Here is a 27,816-nt window from a genome sequence, read left to right as displayed (position 1 = left end):
AAGATATGTTCATAACCACAGACTACAAGATTGAACTCATATGCAATGTATCCCCTCGCCCCTGTCTATGTCTATTGTCATTTGTCATAATCTTGTACTATATAATCTGTGGTCATAATATGTCATAATAGTCGCACATGTTCTTGGTCGGTTTACTTATTTGAAAACTACAGTTGATATTTTAATGCAGATTTTCATAAATAAAATTGATTTTGACTATGGATATCATACTAAATAAATTCAAACCCCTCAAAAAACCGAATCATCATAATGATATTTCTAATTCTGATGACTCTGATGAATTTTTTGGATCTAAGGCGAACATGCTTAAACCAATCGTAAAATTAGAATATATTGATAAAAAAAAAGAAAAGGCACAATTTAAAAGGGAAAGTGAAAATGTGAATTCACAAAATTTCGAAGAAAACGACAAAAAAGAGCAGTTGACATCTTTAAAGAAAAATATTAAGAAAGAAAAATCAGTAATGAAAAATCGGCATGACCCAACAACGGTACTTACAAAGAAAAATAGTGAAATTACTGACGGAAAAAAAAATGAATTACATGTTTCTATTAAAAATATTTCGATAAAAAATGAACCTGTATCTGAAGATGAAATACAGTTCCCAAAGAAAAAAAAAATCAAAAAAGAAAAAGTACTTACACTGGCCAACGCGGAAACTGTTAAGAATACAAGGAATTCGAATGGTAAAATGATGGAAGGTAGATTGAAAGAACAAGAATTTAGAACTGAAATTACAATTAAGCAGGAAGAGGAGACAGATAACGAGTTACGTAAGCATTCTCCGAAGAAGAAAAAACACAAAAAATATGAGGTCGTCAGTAATGATTTATTGCCTGAACAAATCAAAAAGAAAAAAGAAAAAGATTCTTCCACTTCAGTTACAGAATTTAGTCTAGAGAGTAATATTAAAATAAAACAAGAAAAATCATCAATTATAGTAAAACACCAAAAGGACAAACATGTGGATAGTGATTCTATCGGTTTTTTATCACTAAAAAGCATTATAAAGGAAAAAAATAAACAGATTTCGATTGAAGAAACCAGTCTTATTAAAAATAGTAATTTTACAATAAAACAAGAACCAGAAAGTGAAGACGAGTTGCGAAAGTCTCGAAAAAAAAGAAAACACGAAGACAATAAAACAAATGAGGGTGCCTGCAATACTGTTAACACCTCAATAAAAGAGCAAATGAATCGTGAAATATTAAACATTCCTTCTACTAGTAAGCCTTTTGACCGAGTTGACTCGATTGCAAATTCTCCAGTTAAGAAAAAACATAAAGAAGTCTTAAAAAGAAATTCTGTTGAAAACATACTACCAGAAGTCATTGAAAAGAAAAAAGAAAAGCAATTTACAAGTAAAGAAACAAACGATAAACATAATAATATTACAATTAAACGAGAGCCGGAAACAGAACACGAATTATTACGTGAAAAGTCACGCAAACAAAAAAAGTGTAAAAGCAATGAAACAAATATTGAGATTGTTTCTGATTTACTAAATATTTCCAAAATAATACAAGAAGACAATGGTGAAATGATCAATAGTAATTATTCTGAATTACACAGAGAGTCTTTTAATCGAGACATGTCTGCAGTCAAACCCAAGGCACGCACGAAGCTTTTAGAACTAAAAGTGTCATCAAAGAAAAGAAAAACTGTAAGAAATTGTGATGAAAATATTGATGGAGATGTAACTGAGCATTTACCAGATAGTAGAGTAGAAGATGAAAGTAGCGATTGCAAAAATATGTCTGATAATGAAACCCAAGATAAAATGGGAGCAAAACTTTTAGGGAAAAAAACTAAATTCAAAAACATGATAACACCAACTGAATGTGTGAATGATGATTACTTTTTTGAGGTAAATAATTTACAAAACTGTTTCTAACTAATTAGCGAATTAATCTTTTTTTTGCTAATTGAAGTGCCCGTTTGCTCCAGTTTGGAAACTCGATGGCAACTAATTAATCCCAATTTGCCTGATTTGGAGTCGGGGAAGCATTTTTTAATCAATATGCTAGTTCCGCATATTGGCGGAGTTATCATATTTATGTTTTTCCGTATTTTGCATTTTTTATTATTTAATATCGGAGACAATATGATAGTAAAATTTGTTCGATTTTTTTCAAGAACTAAATATTTTAGGCTGGCAGTGAACAGGTTAACCTATTGTTTGTTGCATAGATCAACTTTTCAGGACAGCCGATTAGACATTAAAAAGAATTTATTATATGCATAACTTTCTAATGTCAGGATTCAAATTAAGTTCGAAGCTAAATTTGGACATTTTAATTGGATCTGTTGAAAAGTTGATGGTTTCATAATAGCTGCCGTCAAACTGTTTTCTCAATGTGCGAAAATAAATTGACTAAATATTTTTTTCGCAAACCAGTTGTCATTATTATTATATTACCTTGATAAGTGTATCGATTTTGAGATTTGGAAAATGAAACACAAACAATAAAATGTTATATTTTTCAATAAAATAAATAAAAACAACTTTGTTTTTAACCACTTATTTTATATTTTTTCTACTAACCGGTTTCAAAGCTATACAAGCTTCTTTATCAATTGGATGATTTGAGAAGTTATGAATATTTGTGTCTGTATATGTTGGTTTACGGTAGATATTGAATCAAATAACGAATAACTCCAAAATAAGTGCTTCAAATATAAATTTTATGTTATATTTTCTGTTCATATAGCTCTTGAGTTCAGTAAATATAATATTGGACTGGGAAGTTCCAGCACTGCATCAGTTAGTCAAGCACGTGGTTCGACATCCATCTCTCAAAGTCAGAGAAGAGATTGCGAATGCTGGTTTACCACAAAAACATGGCCACTTCACTCCCAAAGAAGACAAAATAATTGTCAGAAATTGGAAACGACTGTGCATAGTAAGTTTGTAAAATAATTTATTTTTTTGTAATCTGTATGGAATGTAGAAATAAGACTAGAAATGTAGCAATCTGGGGACAGCTGTCATAAACCAGAGGCGATTCCGTTGGCTGACTGCAAATGTTTCCTGAGAACGTTTACCCGCTCAACAAAGCATTGGGTTCTCTAGTACTGGGCGGACATTTTGTCGGTAGTTCATGTCTGAACTATGGGATGCGGACTTCGCGTTGAAGTATTCAGAGTAGTTGTCGGCTGAGAGGGAAGCTTGAAAGGCTATGTTTAGATACCCATATTTAAAAAAAAAATCCTTCTGTTTATTTCATCTTGATAAAATAAATTTATTTGCAGAAATATAATCTGCCCGACTGCCCTGATGTTTTTGCAAGATGGCGTAATACAACTAATGCTACTAAGCTTCAAAATGCTCGCAGGAATGCCATTTTATTTCTATCAAAAGGACTTCCAGAACGCACTCCCGTGCAAGTCTACAATCGGTTTTTGCACAGTATTGGAACTACATCAAAAGGAAGGTTGGTATTAACCTTTTGCATTTGAGACTACTTTTAGTTATTTTTATATGGATATCTTTTTCAAATTCTAACCTAAATAGATTGTATAAGTATAAACGTGGGATTAACATACCTTTATATATACATACAGTAAAACTCCATTTGTCCTAACTCCAGTCATCCGGATTGCCAAATATCCGGATTGATCAGGAAATAAAAAATAAAGGAGATGATATAATAATGAATAAGAAAGGGCGCTGGCGGCCGGCGCGTTTATTTGTCGAAGCAATTAACTTTGCTGGACATGTTTTAGTAATGTGATAAAGTCTGGCACTCAATAATCCCGATAGTTGGAGTTTTATTGTATTTGTTATCTGTATGCCTGGGTATTGGGAAGATTCTTTATTAAAAAAATAACCATAACTAGATGTGTAGTATATTTGCATCTGAATAAACGAAACCAGTAATAGTAAAAAACCAATGTTACATGTGAAATATTTGGAAACTTTTCAGGTTTACAGTTAAAGAAATGGAGTTAATTGAGATTTTCATGACAGACAAGCAGTACGAAGGATTAAGTCAATTATTTTTGGGTGGAGTTTTAGGAAGAGACCCGCATTCCATTTGGCGATATATTTCAAGAATAAAGGAAAAAGGTATTTTCATTTTGCTTCGATCCAACTTCACAAAGTTTTATATAGCTGAAATCCCTGCCATTCCCAATTTAGGATGGAGGCTGTATTTGAATCTGAAACATTTCACCAGCCTTAAATGCATTAACTTCAAAATTAATATGAGTTGTTCATCAAAACTGTACATATTTTTCCTATTGTAAAAAAAGTTTATTTTTTTAAATGCACATTACATATTTATTTATTTATTGTACTTACAGCCTAAGCCAATTACATTTATATGAAGAAACATATGTATAAGAAACTGAACACAAATAACATAAAACTATACAGCAAAAACAAGCAAGGGCAATAAAATAATGATCTACAATACATTCATAAACGCAATAAACAAATAAGAAAACATATCGAAAATTTAAAAATCTATGTCCTCTAATGACCACAAGATTGAACATATATCTATATTATAATTATCATATTCCATGAAGGCCTTGTTCTACATAGTAAATGGTGACTTATTATAGGTATATACAAAGGGTTTTTTTTTGTGTTTGCTTTCATTTCCTTACACTGCGGCCCTCTTATAGCTCCAGAGCTGAAGCGTATAAGACCAAGGATAGTAATAAAACTACAAAGTCAAAAGGTTCAAAAGTTGTTAAGGTCTTCTATGGGGATGTCTTGACCTTTTTTTACTGATAAGTCAGTATTCCTTTATGTATTTAACAGGCGCATGTGGTGACTATAATGAATCTATAATCAGAACATAATTATTATCATTAGGGATGTTGACAAAAAATAATTACACTTTTTTTTTATATGTGCAGTCTTATAATTTACCTAAACATTTCAACTGTCGGGCTATTTTCTGTGGTGTAGTGTGGTTCTGGTAGCATTATTTTGAGTTTCAGATTCTTCATTATATTTTTATCACTCCAAACACCAAAAAATACATTGTGACGGCAAAAGGGCGATTAACTGAGGCCCAAAGAGCTGATTAAATGAGGCCTTTAAATTTAAAGATTAAGTGAGGAATTTTTTAGCAGGTAACTGTTACCTGCTATTTAATGTTAATCTACTTGAATCGAACCCATGGTAAATTTACAATATATATCTAAAGACATTTATTTCAAATGTGTAGTAAATAATATCATGTTGGGGAAAAAGTAATTTCGTATTTCGCACCCTTTTTTTTCACCAAAGCATATCTCATTCTTTATTGGTCACTTTGGATCATACTATATGGCGTTGTAAAGGTGCGAGTGTATACTACAAACGCTTCTTTGACAGTATTGTGCTTGGTCGGTTCAGTTGTGAACTATCGTGGTCTCAAAGGAAGAAATTCACCATATTTTACATTTTTACTACCTAAAAAGGAAAAATGCGTCGAAAGCGGCCATTTGCAACGGATCCGAGGCCGATACTCTTTCGGTTCGTGCTGCACAACAGTGGTTTGAGCGATTTCGTTCTGGTGTAGTGGAAGTGAATGATCTGGCAGGCCTGTCGTCGAAAATCGAGATAGACTGTCATGTTAGCAGTCGTAGCATCGCCCAGGAGCTGAATATTGACCATTAAACCGTTTTGAACCATTTGCAGAAGGCTTGATTTAAAAAAAATCTCGACGTTTGGGTGCCACACGAGCTGACGCAAAAAAACCTCATGGACCAAATTCCATTTGCGAATCGCAACAAAATCGACCCATTTCTGAAGCGGATGGTGACTGGTGATGAAAAGTAGGTCACTTACGACAATGTCAAGCGACAGAGATCGTGGTTGAAAGCTAACGAAGCGGCCCAGACCGTGGCCAAGCCCAGGACTGACGGCCAGGAAAGTGTTGTTGTGTTTGGTGGAATTGGCAGGGATTACTCTACCATGAGCTGCTCCCCTATGGCCAAATGCTCAATTCTGAACTCTACTGTGAACAACTTAACCATTTGAAGCTGGCGATCAAACAGAAGCAGCCAGCATTGGTGAATAGGAGAGGAATCGTGTTTCATCAGGACGCCAGGCCACACACATCTTTGATGACGCGCCAGAAGCTGTGGGAGCTCGGATGGGAAGTTCTTATGCATTTTTTAGTTCTTATCACCTGTTCCTGTCTATGGCCAACGCACTTGGGGGTACAAATTTGGCCTCAATAGAGGAAAATTGGGTGTCTGAGTTTTTTGCCAACAGGGACAAGGGTTTCTACAAGAGGGGCATTATGAAGTTGGATTCTCGTTGGCAACAAGTTATCGAACAGAACGACGCATATTTGACTTAAATTGGATGATTGTAACACTTTCTACAAAGCATTGAAATAAAGCAAAAAATACGAAATTTAAACCAACCTTAAAAGGTTGAATTTTTGCAGATATGCAACTTTCTGTGAACTTGGGCTCCCGGCAGCCTCCGTGGTGAAGTGGTTAAGACCCTTGACTCACGCACGGAAGGTTTAGGGTTCGATTCTTGGTGAGAACACAAAATTAAATGTGATTAAAGCAACTTTTTATCAATCTCTGTTATTATTTTATTTTTTTTACTACACAAACCAAATGTCTTATTTAGATATTATTTTATAAGCAAAATAAAAACATTAAAATAACTGCTTTTACTAATGCCATCTAGCGGTCGATCTGGGAAACGTCAAAATATATATGCTAAGATTTTTGTTATTATTATTTTATTTTTTTAATGATTGAAAAAGAAACTGTTTTACCAGAATTTATGTAAATATTTTATCTGCCACTTGAAACATTTTTTTTTTTTTTAATTACACGTGTGAGGATTCGGTCGTTAGGCGTTTATTATTATTAATTTTAAGCGAGCAGCTTAAAGCTGATATGCTTAAATCTATTTACACTAAAGTTAGTTGTTGGCACACTTTAACTTTTCCGAAAACAAATCTAGTCCATTTTTGAACCCATTGAAACTACGCATTGAGATCAGCTCTTGTGGCAGCCTATTTCAACCGTCAACAACCCTATTGCTCAGGAAATGCTTCCGTGGAAATCCACGTCTAAATAGATTGAATCTCGTTTTCTCCAGCCTGAGGCTGTGGCCTCGAAGACGAGCATCTTGTTTAAGCTTGAACATTGTTTCATATATAAACAATATTTTTGTCATCCTCGTTGACTGGAAGTGTGGTGTCTTTTGTAATCCAGTTACTCGGTGGTCGGGTAAGGTGAGGAGGTGGATGGTCTGAGGTCGGGTTTGCCCACGTTGACCAGACTTCCAGCGGGCCCGTACAAAGAGAGGACAGATGCAATAAATCATTTCTAGAGTAATAATATATAGATTAAAAATTTACCTTAGATTAATATGAAACCAATTGATTACCTTACATGAGACGAATTAATCATCTCACCTTCATGTGCATACAGGGTGTTCTTTAAACCCTGTCACATCCGAAACCACGATGATCAGTATGAGCAAAAAGACATATACATATATATTGTATACAATTTGGTAATTTATTTATTTTTTATAAAAAAAGAAACATTAGCGTTCTACCCAAATATTAAAATTTTGGTGGTCATTTTCAGCAAGGCGTAAATAACTCACTATTAGAAAGTGGAAATCATGTTGGGGTAGAGTGGGGTCTGAACCTCGGACCTCTGATCTGTGAGTCCGCAACACGAGCCACGGGACCACAATATAATACTGCAACTCTCAAATGGCAGAGGTTCAGTAAATATTTACAAAAAATAGTATTGATTCTATAATGACATGAGATGTTATGACAATTACAACTATTTTAATTAGGATATTATGTTCAAATGGTTATAAAAATTATTTTTTTTCAGAAAAATTAAATATCGATGGACATCAACCACGCGCTGTGTGGACTTTAGAACTCTGTAACACATTTATTCGAAATCTTCTTAAGCTTATGAATTTAAAACACAATTTGCCGGAAGATAGTCTAGACTTGGAAGTATTGAAAAACAATAAGATTGAAATGGCCACTTGGAAGGAATTAGCCAAACAAATGAAGATGAGGCCAATTCAACTAAAAGTACACTGGCTTGGTAAACTATACATACAGCTATTCTCAAAAAAAAAGATTTATTTATCTCATCTTCGTCGCAAATTGATTAAAATGTAAGAACATGTTTTTTCTTTAGAAATTTTTTTTAAAATTCAGATTACGGTTCCGCCATAGAGCTGCAGACCAAATTTTTTTAAAGTTAATTGTTATGGAAGTTACAAGATTGGTGTTCTTATTTTGTAAAGGTGTAATTTAATTCACAGATTACATTCTACAAGTTATGCGTATTGGCAAGAGGTAGACTGGAAAGAAATAGCAAAAAAATTTGAAAATCTTACTTCATTATTTTTATTCAAGAAATTTTATGAAGTTTCAACCCTTTTTGTACCAAAAACTATGTTAACACGATTTGATGGTGAGTATTCAAAATACTGAATATAAATATTCAATATATTAATACTAGCTTGCTTAACCTTTCCGAGCCTGAAAGTGAAAAAAAACCCGTGAGTTCTTGAAGGGGATACCGGGAATATCCCAGTTAAAATGCTATAAATACAACTTTAAAAATTAAAAAATAATAATGTCATTATGATTGTTATAACGGTAGTGTTTATAAAACTGTTTCATAATATTTCTAGTTTTCTGCAAAATTCATCATAAAATACTGTTGCTAATGCTATGTATGCCATGTGACGTTGCACTGCACTCACTGTTACACGTTTAACAACAGTACTGATCTAAACTCTCACTACGCGTCGGTACAGCGGGGAGTTGGAGGGGGAATGCGTGTAAAGTGCAAAGTATGAAATCCGGATTTTTGTTGTTATGATTGGGAAACTGGAAAAAAGCCACCAAATAGCAAAAAGCACACGTTCAAACTGACTAATATATAAAATATTATTAAACCGTAGAGCGATGAATTGTAATGTTTTCTGTTTGCACGGGGAGAAAGCAAAGACAAATGTGAATTGTTATTTAAGGAATTTGGCAGAAAAATATGTAAATAATTTTGATACATTTTTAGCATTCCTATGGGGTAGGATTAAAAAAATGAAATCAATATGATGATTAACAAAAAAGTTATTGAAAAATATGCTACCTGGGGGACCCTAGATACCCCCTTAGACCCGAAAGGGTTTAACCCTTAGAACTCCTTTGGTGGGAGCCGTAGAAATGAAACGTGGAAACTTTCTTATTTTTTAAAATAAATTGATACCATTATTCCCATATATTAGAGAAACGATAAATCTCTTCCATAAATAAAGAAAGCATACCCGATAAAGAAGATTTCTGTTTGAAAATATAAAAAAGCTGAATTTTTAAAAAATAGTCAGCCTGTCACGTAATGTTTTTGAAGAAATTAGTGATTTTCTTGAAAATTTTAATGTATCTGATACTGAAAGTGTTCACAAATAATAGTGGTTATTCTTCGAGTGACGAAATTGATGAGGATTCTATCCCAGTACAGGTCGATCAGGAAGTTTCGGAAGTGGATGACAGATTTGGTTACGGATGAAGATTTAACTTGATTTTCATTAACTGTGAAAAATACCAGATTTAAAATACCCAAATAAAGGCCTACTTGCAGAACAAGGGTTTTTTAAACTTTTTACGCAAAACAAATTACAACAGAGATGGAGAATACCTTAAATAAGGGAATATGGAAGTCAAGGCATTTACAGGGCTTATGACCTGTCATTAAGATTAACAAATTACAACAGGGATGGACCTTAAATAAGGGAATATGGATGTTCAAACATAGGCAAAATGGTGAATGTTACACAGTGTGTAAAGTGGCCACTTAAACCAGCCAATGACAGGTCATAAGCCCTGTAAATGCCTTGACTTCCATATTCCCTTATTTAAGGTATTCTCCATCCCTGTTGTAATTTGTTAATCTTAATGACCCCCGAGGGGGTGAAATCCAGTCTTTTGTCTATGAACATTTGGACAAACTCAAATATTGTAATTTTTACGGATAAGTCATTAAAATAAATTGTTAACGAAAACTAGTAGATATGCACTGGAAAAAATAAATAAATGACCACTTCAACAGCACTCTCTCTTTCGGCAGTTTCTTTGGCTTTTTCCGGTTGTAAGAAGTAGATGATAAACAAATACCATATTTATATCAAAGTAGGAATAAAAAAGTTCAGCCTGCAGTGTGACACAAAAAAATATGGTAAAGCAGTGATTTTGCAACTGATAGCGATCCAGGATTGTGTTTTGTGAATAAATAACAATAATTAACATTAAAATACCTATGTAATAATCATTCACAAATGAACCCACCAATCGACAGAAGAAAAAAAAATATTCCAAGAATGACTTACAGAAAAGCAAAATGTCACAAGTTTATGAGATTTATTCATATTCTACTAAACATTATTTGGTAGATACCTCTCTATCTCACTCAATTTCAATATGAAAATACTCTTTTATTACTAATATTGCATCTTGCTACGTAAAGTATTAATATATGTAATATTTTTTGTTTTCCAGATGTTGTGAAGGATTTGTATGACAAAATTATAATAAAGGGGGCCAAATTAGTGAATAAAAAACTGCTTCTCTTAGAACTTAAAAGCGATGGTTTGTATTTTAGGGACCATAAATGAGTTACAGAAATATGTTTTATTGATATTACGTAATGTATTTTTAACAGAAAATACATTAAGTAAATGTATTTCTGCTTCAGATTAAAGGATCATGTTGTATAAATTTTCAATGTTGTTTAAAATTGAGATAATGAATTTTTTAGAGTAGAATTTATTTCTACGTGAGCACATAAATGTTTATTTTTACATGCATATAAAATGAATTCTGATTTATATGCAAAATATAAAATTTAGTAATATGTAAATAAAATCATTTACGATCTTTGTGAATATTTCTTAATAAAACCGCATAATGAATTAAAAACTTTTTTAGTACTTGTAGGAAGTTTTAAATGTGATCTCATAAAATTTGACAAAAATATGGGAAAAATTCAAGTAAAACAAGCTGTTTACAATATTCGACATAGAAATTATAGCATTCTATAATACAATTTTTTTACTGCCACGAAATCTTGTAACAAACATAATCCCCACTGGAAGAAATGAGGCCTTAAAACCAGTCATACCGATTCTCTCACTGTGATATAAACAGGAGGCTAATATGGCAAAATAAAGTTAGTAAATAAAAAAACAGACTTTATATTGTATATTTTATTTGAATAAAGGTTGGCATGAAAAGAATAATTAATAATTATGATTCTCAACAGTGAAAAATGTTTTTTTTTTGGTTTGCTTTTTTAAAATTATTTTCCAAAACATGTACAGTAGTCTCCCGGTAATCTGGCAGATATCGAACTAGAGCACTGCCGAATTACTGGAAATTACTAAGAATGATGCATTTAAACGGTAGAAACTATGTTTTATTGTTATATTGTATTATACACATACTGGAGTACATACACATAATTGAAGTATTAACATAAACAAAAACTACAATAATGAAAAAATTTACCTACAATACAGTACTACTGTAGTTTTGTATCAAATAGTCTACATTATTTCATTGAAGTAAAAGGCCTGTATAAAAACACCGGATTACTGGTGGGGCCGGAGAAGTGAAGTGCCGGATTACAGAGGGAGTACTTTACTTGAAATTATGAATTTAAATGTAATGCAACAATTTCACTTCCAAACCTTAGATTTCTTATTGAAGCATTACAAACCGTAAACATATTTGTACAATTCTAAAATCAACGGACAAAATAAATATCTTAAAAATCTAGCAAAGTATATTTATTCACACCTGAGTGTCAACTTGTAACAATTTACGGACGTAGTTTAAATTACGCCTTGTGTGAATTATGAAATATGGCCCAAAAACTTACACCGAGCTTGAACTAGAAAGGCAGTTAGTCTAAAGTAATTTAGGCGAGCCATCTTTTTGTGTGTTCGCCAGCAATAGGAATGGTCACTTTTGTTAAAATGATAAATGTTTGTATAGATAACAGCCTACATATTAACCAGCATTTGTGGATTTTACAGTTTAAATATACAAAGTGTTTTTAAAACAATTTTTGTTAATAAAATTATTATTTCATATTTTCTTTTATATATATGTAGTTATTTTTAATCTGTTTACAGAAAATATGTTTTTAGATTTTTGTTTTTAATTATATTTGGCCAGAAATATTCTGAAATTATAATATGTACATATTGTAACTTTCTAATGAAATATATTAGTTTCTTAAATAATGTTTTAAAAAAATATTTCCATAATAGGGTATAAAATAAATGAAAATTTAAATACTGATTTAATGTAATAATAATAACAAGGAAATAAAATGTCACCTAATTACATTCAGAGAAAACTTCATCTAACATTCATATTATATCGGTAAAATGTATTAATGAGGAACTTCAGCCCTACGGGAAATTGGATACAAACAATGTTTTCTTACGCGGGGTAAAAATTAGAGCATTAAATTGTACAGCAAAGTTTCTTGAAAATGTACAGAAAAAATAATAAAAAATATTTTGATAAAAACGCACTACTTTAAATGACGTCACTGGTTCATGTGAATCAACCTATGATCTGAGAGCTATGGAAGATTTCCGGTCTGCTTGTCGCTTCTGGAGCAATGGGAAGAACTGAATGAGAATAAGCGGAAATGAACCTCTGACGTCACACGCGGAGTTATTTCAGAAATACAAAACTTTAAAAAATCGTAGCGCCGATAATACGATATGTAAAAATTTAAAAAAAAAATTTGACTTAGTTTAACAGTCTATTAACAAATAAAAAATTTGAAAAAAACCACTGAACTTCCTCATTATAAATAAATATTTGATTATTATAAATGCTTAAGCCAACCAATCACAGGTCATAAGTCCTGTCTACGCTTTGCCTACCATATTCCCTTCTCAAAAAACTTTTACATAATATGTCAAATTGAATATTGATTATTTAAAAAATTGCTGATAAATCATTACAAAGAAAAGCATATTATTTGAATTACCAATATTCATTTAAAAACTCATGAATTATTATACTTTTATAATTGTGCAAAAATATACATATGGAAATCGATATTTTAAATGTATTATTTTATTGAGAAACTGTAGTAAATAGGTTCATGTGATTTCGGGAAGGTTTCAAAATGTGCCTCTCTCCAGTCTTGAATCTCTGTATGGTTGTTCCACTACAGTCTGTGCGGTAGGTCATTTTACATTTTTAATCTGTTTAGCAGTCAAGATTGTCTTATTTTTTTTTTTGCTAAATAGCAAATGTATATGGGAATGATACGACATTCCCGTGTTGTGATAGTGCATGTCAGTTACTTTTGCTAGTGAGATGTCAATTTATACAATTAGACATTGAAAAATCAGATGGTTTTTTGAAGGGATCACGTGTATTTAACTATCAAAATTAATCAATATTCTTACAAATGGAACAATCAAGGAATAAAAATATGTTATTACAAATGGAAAAATCAAGGAAATAACCTAGGCTTAAAAATACTAGAGCAAAAATGCCATAAAATTATGAATATGTACCACATCATGAATTTTATATCAAAACTTTTATCTGTAAAAATCATTATAACAATAAATAAAGGTATATAACACATTCAAATAGATTATTTATTAATATTCTTGGTGGAAGTTCACTGTGGATTAAATTATCACTGATCACGTCTTTCATTTGTATAATTTGCAAATTGTATAAAGGAATAAATTGTTAAAAAATATTTAAACTTAGCATATATACCTACAAATCATCAAACAGCATAATGTTATGTATTATCTTGGTGAAATTATAAATTATGTAAAATATTATTTGATTCTTACAGAAAACTGTACAAATGATGTTCATTTAATTCAATTTAATTCAACAATGTTTTGAGTATGTTCAAATGCTTTCAGACTGGATTTTCTCCTTGGAGAAGGGAATATGGGAGTCTAGGCATTTGCAGGGCTTATGACCTGTCATTGGCTGGTTTAAGTGGCCACTTTACACAAAATGTTTTCCCTCTCTGTTGCAACAAATTTGAATATTAACATCTCCCCAGGGAGAAAATCTAGCCAGTCTGCAAGCATTTGGACATACTCAAAACATTGGTAAAAAAAGAAGCATAAAAAAAAATTCAGGCGTTGCCTAGTAGGTGAATTGGTTCAGCCGGATGAATCTCACCCACATTATAAAGGTTTTAGCTCTTTTATTTAACAAAAATCAATAGATGGAAGAGTTGAGGAAATGTGGATGTTCAAACATAGGCAGAATGGTGAATGTGACTGTGTGTAAAGTGGTTACTTAAACCAGCCAATGACGGGTCATAAGCCCTATAAATGCCTAGACTCCCATATTCCCCTCTCTGTTGCAACAAATTAAAAATTTGATTCAGTTGAAATCTTTACTTCATTTTGGTAGTCCTGTGGTAGTGTCACGGATTTACAGATCGGGGGTCTGGGATACGAACCCCACTTTTTTATGATTTTTCCTGATTTTTATTTTATTCCCTTTTCCTCTCATTGAGTTATTTACAACTATTTGAAAATGTCATGAAACATTGTACAAATGCAAATATTTTTTTATTCACTAAACAGTTTTTATGAGAAGTATTAAAATAAACGATATATCATTACAAAATTGGATAGTATTCAATGGGAATTTTAGATCCCATGGTCTGATGACACTCAACTTAATTTCTCTTTCTAATAGAATCTCCAAATATTTGTAGACAAATGCAGAATTTCACTCTTATTATGTTATGTCAAGATAAACGAGTATCTCAACAGATATGGTTAGTTTTTGTCTATGTTCATTTTCCTTTGAATTTTGAAGCTTGTAAATAAGCTTATTTGCATGGAAACATCCACATGTGAGACTCCAAAAATCTATTATTTTTTAAATGTATTTTTTGTTTTTAGGGAATTTAGATCTAGACTTCTAAAATTCCCTTAAACAATTATCTGTCTGTTGATATACTCGCCTATCTTTTATACACTTGCTTTTCGTTTTGCACAGTTTTGAAATAATTGGTTGAAGGTGATTACGGTACATTTTGAAGAATTATATAAAGAATTAAGAAAAACAACATCACAGAATCTGATAACAGGATTCACAATCTAAATACATATAAATCAAGTATCCGAAACCTTAAATTGAATTGTTATTTGAAGTGGATATTCGCAAGAGTTGATGTCTTGGCGGAATATTTGCGTGTGTTGCCACGCTAAGTTTCCACTTCCACCACTAAAGTTTGCAGATACTGTAAACTCGGAGATGTTTTTTATATCTTTCAATGTGAAATTTGACTCTGAAACAAAATAATCATAAATATGTTATTGACATGTACACGCAGCGACAGCATGCAGGCATTGTTGTCGTGGGTGAGTGGTGATGAGTAAATACAATATTATTTTTTCATTTTATTTTAAATTTACAATGGTAAATATGTACAGACATTTTATTTATGGTTTTCCAAATTCTATTCTTGTATAATATAACTTTATTTATGACTCATTATGTATACTGATAATTATAAATTTGAAATCATTTTTAGTCTAGTTTTAAGTACAAACATATTATATTGTAACCGTATTATTGTATATATGACTAGATTTCGATCAATATTTTTTTTTTAAATTAAAGGAACTTTTTTGACCCAAATTTTCATTGAATTATTTATTCAACAAACAATGAAAACGGTTCAGCGCTGCGGGAAATTGGATGCAAAAAAATGTTTTCGTACACGCGGTAAAATAGAGCATTTAATTGTACTGCAAAATTTATCGAGAATGTATGAAAAAAATTATAAAAATTGTTTTAATTAAAAACGAACTACTTTGAAACGTCACGAGTTCTTGTGAACAATAACCAATCAATTATAGAGTTGTGATAAATTTCCAGTTTTCGGGTAGCCATTTTTAAAACTTTTAGTGTATTTTGACAGATATGAAATTTTACTTTTAAATGTCCGCACAAGTTACCGTTACATAATTTTTTTTTTTACATTTTCGGCTTAGTTTAATATTTTATTAACAAAGAAAATTTTTAATTAAAAACCACTGGACTCACTCTTATGAAATGGTAAAAATATTTAACCATAAAAAAGTTTTCCTTTTTAGGAAAGTGAATCCAACTGTCTTGAGCTTCAATTTTATACAAATAAGAGTGCAAATGGTAATTATTAAGCCTTTAGTATAATTGTTATATGAAACAGTGCTTTATGATTTTCTTGTTATATTTATCCTTTAAAATATTTTGTTATTTAATTTGATTTTTAGATTTTTTAAAAAGTGTTTCAAACTTCTACTGAATGTGTTATATAATTTTTAGGTTAAATTTTTGTTTCTAAATAAATAATTAAACCAAATATGTTTATTATAAGTTTTGTAAAAGGCAATTTTGCCGTATATGTTGGTAATTTTTAAAAAAAAGCATGGAGGAGTATACAAATATGTGTTTTAGTGGTTAACTAAAAATAAGCCTGATTTTGAAGTTACCTAGTTGTAGTAATTACCCACCGGTATAATGATTACATGAAAAAACTCTTGAAAATAAGAGAAATAGGAATTTGCAAATAAAAATAAAACATTTCAAAATTATTAGGCCTTTAATAATATTGAATACTTTACCTTCTGATTTGGGAATTATTATACAGTTATCACTAAGGCAAACATTCCAGCCAACATTTCCTGATTCATATGTTTTCGAAGAAGTTTTTATGTTTATAGATTCTATGACCATTCTTAAATATGTCATAACCTTCCAAGTTATTTTCGCTGAGTCAGCGTTTTCTGCAATTATGAAAAAAAGAAAAAAAACTATTGACTTAGTTTTGTCCAACATAAAAATGACATACAAGAAATATTTTAAAGAAAAAATACCTTCACGGGCAAGATACACCATCTTCCAATCGCTCTCTTCTTTCCGAAATATATTTTGTACATCATATGCTCCATTCATCCATTGTTTTCTCGTTTCCAAGATGTTACCATCGGGTAATACGACTTCGTATAAATCTCTAGAAGTAGAATATCGAATGCAAATTTCTTTGTGTTCCCCAAATTTCCAGACATGAGGAGTCCAAGGTTTTGTTTCTTGCCTTTGAAGCCTCCATGACAATGATCCGGATGATCTCCCAACTTTTTCATCGCTTCCCGCTTTTCTGCAAAATAGTCATTTATTAAAACATTGTGTAAACACAATTATTATTACTATACCACTCGAGTCATCTGATTCCGATAAATAGACATCTCAAGAGTCATCGGCTGGTAAACCAGCACTTAAAGTGCTCTCTTTTGACCACTCTGTCTATGATTGAAAATTCAAGTATTATTCAAGAGTAACAAAACCCGCTTTGGAGGCTTTTTCTACTTTTGAGCAAATCATAACTGCTTTACAATATACATATCATAATAAACCTACCAGTCGGAGTGGGCTTTGCAACTCACTTGAGGATTTATTTTGATATGTCATATTTTGTAGATTTTTAAAAACATGAATAAATGATATCACTATCTTTGTTTTTTTTTCAAAATTCTGAGAGCGGGTTTTGTAACTCTATGGCTCATTTTTATTATTTTTAAATTGTATTCTAATGGCCATATTTGACTGCTTATTAATCAGAATTCAATTGAAAAATAAAATTGCATCTGTATGTTCTTTGTTTACAATAAAAAATAAAAAAAAACAATTATTCTCCTAAAGGTGGGTAACCATTGCATTGTAAGCAATATGCATGGGCCGCGGTTTTTACTACAATGGATAATCCCGATGAACTCAGCATTATTGGCACATTAGATAGATACCCACTTGAAAGACTCAGCGTCTCTTAGGTAAGTATTACAAATATTGATGATTATTCTGTATGATTTTGTTTGATGTTATATATACCAACCTTTCAATCATCAATTCGACTAACTCCTTGTACAGTCTGTTGGAAAGAAACTTCTTTCTGACTTCAGATAGCTGTTTCCACCTTTCATTGCGTAACCTCACAATGAGGTTGACTAAATCAGGTTCCGGGCATTTGTTCCTTCTCCGCAATATAGACTTATGATCGCTCGAGTACCGCCAAGTGACATCTTGAATATCATCTTTAGAATAGGCTATCACATATTCCAACTTCTTACCCCAGCCTGCTTCGTACAAAAGGGGAGAATCTATGATATTTTCACACGGATCACAGTGCAACCATTTTTTGTTAGTGTACGAATAGACCTGATAATTTCATAATATACAAATTAAATCAAAATCATTGATAATATTGATTTACACATCATGTTTTGGTCATCAAAATCAAATTGAGGACGTTTAGTAGTAAAGGAACCAATTTAACTGGATATACTAGCAGAGTATGTGGATTAATAGAATTAACGACATTTTAATAAGAGTTTTTAATTTTAAAAAAAATAATCCTTCTTCGCTATAAGACTTGGTTCAGGTCCATTTTAACTGAAAATTTCAATATTTTCTCAATTCATTTTTCTGCACCTAATGGTACATGCATAGGTTACACAACATTAGCACCTACACCAATCGCCGTGTATTTTTATAATTTGTTATATGAAGGAAATGTGATCAATATATTTCAGACACCAGTCCAGGGTTTATGAAAAAATATGATAATAAGAAATCAGCTTTTTCTTGCAGCATATCTTTATCATTTTTGTTACCTAAAGGTAAGGATGATTAGTCTTATGATTCAGGCAGTCCAGGGACTATGAAATATGTATTCTAGTGTAAAAACACATTTTTAAATAACTATTTTATGCCAGAAATTGAACCCGAGGCCTCTTGCATGGTAGGCAAACATGCTGACCTAGTGAATATTACAGTGTGTAAAGTGATCACTCAAACCAGACTATGACTGGTGACAAGCCCTGTTTATGCCTTAACTTCCATATTATATTATTAAAAACGTTCTTCATCACTGTTATCTACAAATATTTAAAGTAATTTTGATTTTTCTAGAAAGGTTAGTGTAAATATTTGATAAATTGTAAAAAAATATATGCTCACCTCTGTCCATACATGATCCGTTGTATCGACTATAAACCTAGTGTCATAATCCAAAGCCCTGCATAAAAGGGTGAAACAATTAGCCCATTCACCGCACCTCCCTTTTCTAGTTGACAAAAGAATGCCAGGATCATTGTACCGGGGAAACTCTGTAACTGCCTGACACTTTTGGCATTTAAAAACCTATAAAAAAGTAATATAATTGCAACTTTTGTTGTCAACAATCTTTAAAACATACATAAAATACTATTTGTAATACAATGTACTAATTCATGTTTATTGTACTATTTAAAAATATGTGCCAATAAAATCGGCCACATTTTGGGCCTTGAAAATCTTCTGCATACTATTACAGAAGGAACTGTAAATGGGACAAAATGTAACCATATACGACGACCCTTGTAAGAGTACCCCAATTAAATTGTGCCAGAAATCCGACGATATCTTGTACCATGACTTTTCCAAATAAGAAAGCGGTCTGATAGCTGAGATAAATAACTGTCTTCTAAAGCGGGTGCAAGGCCTTTTATAAGTGAACTTTGGCAAATATTGTAGTGGGGATAATTTTTTTTATTATTTTTCTAATTAATAACAAATTAAAATGCAATATTACAACTAAATACAATTTTTTACAATAATCAAATACATATATTTACATTAACATTTCCCATTACGTAAAACAAATAAACAATTCTTGTGTACATAATGGGGAGTGACATCTTACAATAGATTATTTTATTTTAATCAATAATATTTTTAAAATAACATATATAAATTACAAAAAAGATATTAACGATGTTTTCAAACAGTGTTACATAAAAAAGAATTAAAGATGTATTTTTTTACTTCTTTCTTAAATATATTGTATTCCTGACTGTACTTTTTACTATCTTTGTTCATTTCATTAAAGAAAAATATTCCTCTGTAAGTATAATGATGTTGTGCAGTAGTTGTTTTTAATTTAGGAATTAAGATATTACCACCTGTTCTAGGTCGCGTACTTATGTTTTGAGACCTAGAAATACTACTATTTATTTTATCTTTATATATTTGAAGCAAACAATTCTTTTTATATAGCAATTTTATATCAACCTTAAATTTTTTAAATAATTGAACAGTGGGAAAAGTAGACGGTTTTTTCAAAATAACTTTTATAATTTTTGTATTTTTTCAACTGGTAAGATATTTGTTTTAAAAGCACCACCCCATCCGATTATTCCGTACTGTAATATGGATTGGGCGAATGCAAAGTAAATTGATTTTAATTTTTCGATGTTTAATATATTCCTTAATCTAATAAATACATATATAAGTTTTCTCATTTTATTAACAATATTATTTATTTGCTCCTTCCATTTTATATTTTTATCAATTATAATGCCTAAATATTTAATGCTATTTTTTTCAGTAATTTGAAGGCAATTATCATTATGAAACTGATATCCTTCATTGTATTTTGTTGTGTGTATACAAATATTTATAGGAGGTATAATTTGTTCTTTCAATGTAAAAGTGATGTAATATGTTTTTTTCAGTATTCAGAGACAAAATATTGTCATCAAACCATTATTTAAATTTATTAATATCTATATTTAAATTTTAAATTTACTTCGTCCCATGAAGATCCTTTTATAATGAGTACGGTATCATCAGCATATGAAATAATATCACCATTCATATTTTGTATATTAAAAATATTATTAACATATATAATAAATAAAATAGGTCCAATTACTGTTCCTTGCGGTATCCCAAAATCTGAACAAATTATTTTATTACTAAAAGTGTCATTAAGTTTCACTATTTGTTGACGTTCTCTTAAGTAACTTTGAAACCAAGATAAAACATTTCCGCAAATACCAATTTGAATTAATTTACTAATTAGTTTATCATGAGATATACTGTCAAAAGCTTTTCTTAAGTCAATAAAAAAACCTAAACACTTTTTACCATCGTCGAGACTTTTATAAATGATCGAAGTTAATTTAGCTAAAGCATCTTGTGTGCTTGTATTTTCTTTAAAACCATACTGATGTGAATTAAGTAAATTGTTTTTCTGAAGGAAATTTGTAAGTTGTTTTTCAACAGATTTTTCAAAAATTTTTGCTATATTAGAGGTAAGGGATATTGGTCGATAATTAGTAACGTTTGTTGAGTCACCAGATTTGTATATTGGTATAACTATAGATTTTTTATAAATTGTGGGAAACAATCCTTTCTCTAAACTTTTGTTTATTATATAAGTAATAAGAGTTATTATTTCTTTACAAATTTCTTTAATGGTCTTAACGCTAATTCTATCATATCCTGGACTAGCTGACACTCTCAGACTTTTGATTATGCTTTCCACATTTTTTTCGCTAATTGATTCAAAATCGGAGAACTTATTACTAACCATTTTATTACTGCTATCTTTACTAGTGCGATTTTGAGATTTGTTAATTTTGTTTGCTAAATTTATACCCACATTAGAGAAATAGTCATTGAAAATGTCAGCACATTTTTTTGGATATTTTCCTACTTCAATCAGTTCTGAATTGTGAGAAACGTTTTTGATAGAAAATGTATTATTTTTTTTGGAATTAATATTGTTAATAACATTCCAAAAACATTTGTAATCATGTCCGGCTTCTATAATTTTTTCTCGAAAATATTTCTCTTTAGTTTTTCTGGTTATTGAGGTAAGTTTATTTCTGTATATTTTGTAGTCGGTTATAATTTTATTATTATTTGGATATTTTTTGGTTAGTTTAAAAAATCTTTGTTTTTTATTGACTTTACCAGTCCATAAGTAATCCACGGTTTGATTAATCTATTTCTAGCGTTTATGGAATAAACAGAATGTACAGTGCAGTTATTAATATGTGACAATAATGTTATTTCGAAGTTTTCTGAACAAGTATCAGGATCTGAGGAGTTGTAAATATCATTCCAATTTTCCGAATGTAATTTTTGTTTAAGTAGATCTATATTAATTACCGATTTTTTATGGATACTAGAGCTCTTATTTTCTAATTTAAAATTATTATTTTTATATACAAATATACAAGTATGATGATCAGTAATATCAGTTTTCCATAAAATGGATAATGCTTTTTGAGTCTCGTTAATATTTGTCCGGATATGATCAATACAAAATGATTTTTGGCCGTTTATTTCTCTAGTATAGTTATTTATACATGATTTATAGTTATTTTTTATTAATTTCCTTCAGACCTCCGCGGGAGATGAAGGGCACAGGGGTAGATGGTCAGTTGCGACGTTAAAAGGGTAACGTTGTGGGACTGAGACAGCGATACATAGGCAAAAACTTGTAGGTACCCATTTCGTTTTAAGTTACAATAGTTTATTTTCGATGTAGCTCGTACAGAAGTAAACTGTCTATTATGTAATGTCAGTGCCTGTCATATATCGATTTCACACATTCCACATTATTTTAATAAAAATGAATTTTAATCGGTTTACTCTGCTTTTGTCCATCTCTTTCAAGTTTATACAAAATAAAAGTATTCTTACCTCTACCCGTATAGTCTCAGACAGACTAAGAGAAGTTGTGTTATGCGAGTACTTAGTAGAACTGGAACATATATTGCATGGAGGGCTGTCTACCCAGTTGAAGAAACTTTCTTTGAACCAAGTCATCAATTCCGGTAGTAACGCATCCTGTAATGTCATTTCTGGCTCAGATGTTAAATCTGAAAAATAAATTAATACTTCTACACACATTTCAATTTGGTCAGTTTGGTCAGTATGGTCAGTATGTTAGACCGCCACGCAGGAGGTTAGTGCTTTTCTTAAGTCTGCGCCAGTGTGAAATTCTTACTCTGAGTAATAATTCCTCCAGGTCGAAGTGATCACATTAAGATTCTTTTTATTTTTATTAAATGCATAGTTGGAACTCCAATTACTTTTAGTACAATATATTGAGACCTTTGTAAATTGTCCTAACAATTACGCACGGAAGTAAAACATGGAACTGGCAGAGGAAGGATGAAAGCAAAGTGAATTCGGGCCAAATGCTGTCTCTTGGGCAAATGTGTGGGAAATTAATGTATGACAAGGTTATGAATTATGAAAAGGTGAGAGTGAAAATCTGTAAAAAATTAAGAAAGCATGTAGAACGAAATGACACAGACCTGGTGTTCGCATATTATTCACAACAGTCTATAACGCATAGAAAACAATTGTCATTATTTATTATTATTATTAAATCATTTTTTTAAAAAATGTATTCCTAGGAGTTACACCAAACTCATTTTTGGACAGAAAAATATTTACATAAAGGTATGGTAATAATATAGTACCAAGTGATAATATGTACATAAAACTGAAATACATAGAAAGTTGAGTATTTAATACAAAGAAATTAAATTAAAACATCATCATATACATTTACATAAGAAATATCTGAGGTAAAACAAGAACTTTAAACTAAATTTCACCTTTCCCATACCTTCTCAAGTAGTAATTTAAAAAAATTGGAATGTGGAAGTTCAGTGTTTTTTTTTATTTGTTAATAAACTATTAAACTAAGCCAAAATTTAAAAAAAATAGTTTTGTATTTTTTTATCAGAACTAGGATTTTTTCAGTTTTGTATTTCTGAAATAACTCCACATGTGATATCAGAGGTTCTCTTCTGCTTATTCTCGTTCACATCTCGATTGGTCCATTCACAGCAAGCAAACCAGAAATCTTCCATAACTCTCTTATCATAGGTTAATTCATATGAACCAGTGACGTTGTTCAAAGTAGTTCCTTTTTATTTGAATATTTATTGTTATATTTTGTACATTTTCAGGAAATAAAAAAAAGAGATATTAACACTAGTATTCTTATCTTTATACCCACACATAAAAAACTGTACGTCTATACTTTTTTTATCTAACAAAGGGGAAATCAAAAACATTGAAATTCTACAGATTGAGAGTAATACTCAACACACATCATCTATTCAAAAGTAGAAATAATGCATAAAAGAATTGCTTTTCTCACAGTAAATCAACTAATAAAATATAATGTGGTAATTTTCATTGACAACATATACTGTATTCTACTTGGTTAGTCAACTAAAAACTAAATAGTTCTTAATAGTATGAAGGCTGTCTGGAGATCGGATATTTACTCAGTGAAAATCAAATGCTGCCTATATAACGCCTGCATTGTACCTATTCTCTACGGATGCAAATCGTGGCACCTCACTAGGGCCCAAAACAGCAAAATACTGAGTTTTGAGAATAGATATCTTAGAAGAATCTCGAGTGTGCGGTGGTTTGGCTTTGTAAGAAATGAAGTAATAAGAGAATGGATGCAGCAAAATTTGGTGATAACTGTCATCAAGCAGAGGTGATGACGTTGGGCGGATGCCTCCTGAGAGCCTTAACCATGCTTGTCTACTTTACAAGGCATCAGGTTCTTGACGTCCTGGATGTCCGCTGCTGACTGTTCGTCGGCAGTTTGTCAGAACTACGAGACGCGAACCTGACTTGGGAAATTGCACAGGAGCTGGCCGCCGACAGAGATGCCTAGAGGCTCTTTGTGTACACTATATGCTCCAACTAGGAAGCGGACATGGAATGATGATGATGATGAACATAAAAAGGAGATTAAATCATATAAAAAATATACTCAAATTTAACCAACAATGCCATACTTGCATATGAAACTAGAGATAACAAAGATAGGATTACAAATGAGGAGAAAAACAGAGCCTCGAAACTCATTGTATTGAGTCACCTAAAGAAATAAAAATCCATAAAATATTTCAAATATATTTTTAAAACATGTTTTGATATTTTTTTTAATTAAATGTAATGTGAGTAAAAGTTTAATTTCAATTAACTTAGTAAAGCATAAATAATAAATTTAAATGCAACTTTTCTCAGGCCTGAGTGATCCGTGCTGTAATTGGGCATCATGCCATTCTCTTCACTATTGTAACATGTATATTTAATTACAAGTCATTGGATATATATGTACATCATCAGATGGCATTAATTTATTTATGATAATTTATATAGCATCATTTTTGTGAAAATCACCCCCAAGGTTCTGGTACAATAAGTATCTCAACATGCCTTGCAGCTACAGAGCGCATAGGTGGATGGGATTCTAGTTCTAATTATATGGAAGCTAGATTACAACACGTCTTGCAGCTACATAGCACACGGCCCCCGTTTAAACTGCTCAAAAAAATGTAGAGTTATTAATTTATAAATAATCATTTATAAATAGAATCTAGATTACATGTCTTGCAGCTACAGAGCGCATGGGTTAAAAATCTAGACCCCATTTACTGTTGAAGTTTAATTTAGACATAATATGAAAGCTAAGATCACCAAAGGGTATGGAGCTACATAGCGCATCGCCCAACTTAAAAATGATTTTTAAAAGTTTATGAAAAAAAATACAGTAATAATACATCGAGCAAAGTACTAGTAAGTTTGGCCAGTGTACATGATGCAACAGCACAAAAAGTAAACGGTAGAAATCTAAACAAAGATGGCAATCCTTAAAATATTATTACGCGGTGGCCAATGACCGAAAGGTGGGTATTTAAGGTGTGCAGGGTCCATTGTCCCCTTCCTAGTACATAACTGTAAAAACATTTGGCTCACAGTTGCTTGCTTTTTGGGAGATAGTAGATGCACATGTGTGCAAGTAGTGTAGGTATCAAAAGATCTATCCGCTTCTTGACAACTTTGTTATTATGAGGCACATGTTTCCCGCTTCAAATTTCTGATTATTGTTATTTTACATTGATTTAGATAATCTTGTGTTATTTTTGACATTTAATTAATTTTTTGTGATACAGGGAAAAACGTGTCATTTGCATTTTTTAATAAATGTAGATAAGTAACACTATTTTTTATGGATATTGTTCTATAATAAATAGTTAAATTCGGCACTTGATCGTCGCAAATAAACACATTTTTAAACAATTTTAACAGATGTACAGTTGTAAAATCACAAGAGCTTAAGGTGTTGAAATATATTTTGCAAAATAATACTTTGTTTTTGTCTAAAACAATACTTTAAATGAATGTTATCTTTCTTTTCACTCTTTGTTTATAGGATATCCACACATTAGCGACTTATAAATATTAACTCAATGTTTTAATAATTAAACGCATACTTTTGAATTTTAAGCTTAAGTTGGAGAGAGGAACTATATTTCACACTAAGCCTGTTTGGCGGATGGGCATGTACATTTATTTAAATCTAACACATTTTAATAATTGGAAGCTGATTATTACAGAGGCAGATGGCAACTATTTACTGATTTCACAGTGGCAATACGAATAGATAAAAACTTATCTTTGATATTCGAGTATTGGTTAATTTTTTCAAAGGTTTTGTATTTTATTTCTCAATGAAATTTAAGAAAAGATAAAGATGTACCTTTTTTAATTTTGGACTGTCTGTCTCTCATGCGGTTAATGGCCCTGAATTGTAGAGTTTCTAATGGAATGCATGATTTGGCTTTGAAGACCAGTTCAGGATCTTCATACTTCAAGACTCTGAAAAAATGTACTTCTACACTCTCTAGGAATGCGTTAGACGAGACCTACAAAAAAGTTTTTGGCATTAAAGAAAACATTATTTTAAAATTAATGTGCTTAAATGGATATAACGTTTCTGCAATTTATTGTAATTATGGTAATGAGCTACTATAAAGTAAGTACCAATAATTTATCTTAGTTACTTACGTTATTCCAAGTGCGAGGAACACTCTCCATAGCTAATTATTTAAAATATTGTATTTATATGCAAAGCACACAAAATCTTTACTGTTCAAGTAGTAAGTGGTTCAAAGTCAATTATAACGCTGTAATTTTATTCACAAAACATATTTTTAAAACAATTATCCAATTTGTAATATTATGTAAAATTGTCCTGTAAGTTTTAAATACCCGATTTTAAAACTAATTTCTCCTATCAGTATTCTCTTTAAATTTAATGTTTAAAAATATATTAACATACACGTTTTACATTTTTTGACTTCAATAGAGTGAAGAAGGATTCTAGACAATCTAGACTGTGGACATGTTTTTGACATATGACATAAAAACATGATAATATAAAAAAGATACTCTATTTTCTATGGTTTGTGTAAACTTCAATAAAGCCTTGTTTACACCTGAACAATACAATATTGTTTTGTCCCAAGACTCGACCACGTGTAAACAGCAATTTGTAGGACAAGACTTTGTCTCTGGACATCGCCCCCGAGATAGACGGGCAGGCCGGGAGCAAATTATTCTCCGCGGAACAATGATTACCCCCACCACCGCGCGCAGTACTCGACCATTGTCCACTTGTAAACAGCAATTGTAGAACAAAAACATGTCTCGGGACATCGCCATCGAGATAGACAGACAAGCTATTTTGGCGGAACAATTACTACCCCCACCACCGCACGCGGCCGCCAGCGGCCGCCAGCGAGAGTTTTTCAGAAAAAGGTAAGAAATCTGTGGAATTTCGAGCAACGGAATAATACATTTTCATTTATCAACGAGGACATTAGCAGGAATTTTACACACAAAAAGCTTAATAGTTAGCAGTACTTTCTGTATATATTTTTTTTTAAAGGAATAACCCGCTAAGCCTCTATTTTGAGGCTTGTCAGCAGGTGGGATAGAGGGGATATGGAAAGAGGCAATGAAAAATACACCACAACACCCAGACCAATTGAGAAAAAAATCTTCCTTGGATTTTTTTCTTGCAACTGGCGGTAATCGAACCCGCGACGCCAGTTT

At 31.3% G+C, this 27,816-nt stretch overlaps 2 protein-coding genes across 5 annotated transcripts; one reads left to right on the top strand and one right to left on the bottom strand.

Annotated features, from left to right (window-relative positions):
• The first annotated feature begins 86 nt into the window (after positions 1-86).
• On the top strand, positions 87-11,799 carry LOC148282825 (uncharacterized). Its single transcript, XM_088224504.1, has 7 exons — positions 87-1,889; positions 2,734-2,925; positions 3,275-3,456; positions 3,949-4,091; positions 7,850-8,147; positions 8,298-8,449; positions 10,537-11,799. The coding sequence occupies exons 1-7, from the start codon at positions 219-221 to the stop codon at positions 10,650-10,652; spliced, it is 2,754 nt and encodes a 917-aa protein (XP_088080630.1). The 5' UTR covers positions 87-218; the 3' UTR covers positions 10,653-11,799.
• A 2,735-nt stretch (positions 11,800-14,534) lies between these two features.
• Pngl (N-glycanase Pngl) lies at positions 14,535-27,121 on the bottom strand. Of its 4 annotated transcripts, none has more exons than XM_088224505.1 (9): positions 26,971-27,121; positions 26,767-26,885; positions 26,459-26,624; positions 22,576-22,754; positions 19,060-19,242; positions 17,936-18,258; positions 16,923-17,203; positions 16,671-16,832; positions 14,535-15,349 (listed from the first exon to the last, which is right to left on the bottom strand). In XM_088224505.1, exons 2-9 carry the CDS (start codon positions 26,794-26,796, stop codon positions 15,174-15,176), a joined length of 1,500 nt encoding a protein of 499 aa, XP_088080631.1. In that variant the 5' UTR covers positions 26,797-26,885; positions 26,971-27,121; the 3' UTR covers positions 14,535-15,173. The 4 variants fall into 4 exon arrangements, with proteins under 4 accessions (XP_088080631.1, XP_088080632.1, XP_088080633.1 ...); XM_088224506.1 differs by having other exon boundaries at positions 27,041-27,084; XM_088224507.1 differs by lacking the exon at positions 26,767-26,885 and having other exon boundaries at positions 26,459-26,577; positions 27,041-27,118.
• Between the last annotated feature and the right edge of the window lie 695 nt (positions 27,122-27,816).

This window comes from Micrasema longulum, unplaced genomic scaffold (assembly GCF_059751315.1).
Source record: "Micrasema longulum isolate JH-2025_06_02 unplaced genomic scaffold, ASM5975131v1 h1tg000287l, whole genome shotgun sequence".
NCBI lineage: Eukaryota > Metazoa > Arthropoda > Insecta > Trichoptera > Brachycentridae > Micrasema > Micrasema longulum.
The sequence above is the reverse complement of the archived record's forward strand: the minus strand, read 5'-3'. Positions and strand labels throughout refer to the sequence as shown.

Coding starts and splice junctions, on each gene's coding strand:
- LOC148282825 (XM_088224504.1), top strand. CDS start 219: ATGGATATCATACTAAATAAATTCAAACCCCTCAAAAAACCGAATCAT. Junction 2,926..3,274: donor ATTGGAAACGACTGTGCATA/GTAAGTTTGTAA, acceptor ATTTATTTGCAG/AAATATAATCTGCCCGACTG. Junction 8,148..8,297: donor CGTCGCAAATTGATTAAAAT/GTAAGAACATGT, acceptor TTTAATTCACAG/ATTACATTCTACAAGTTATG.
- Pngl (XM_088224505.1), bottom strand. CDS start 26,796: ATGGAGAGTGTTCCTCGCACTTGGAATAAC. Junction 22,755..26,458: donor ACAGTCCAAAATTAAAAAAG/GTACATCTTTAT, acceptor TTTATTTTTCAG/ATTTAACATCTGAGCCAGAA. Junction 15,350..16,670: donor AATAATTCCCAAATCAGAAG/GTAAAGTATTCA, acceptor ATTTTGTTTCAG/AGTCAAATTTCACATTGAAA.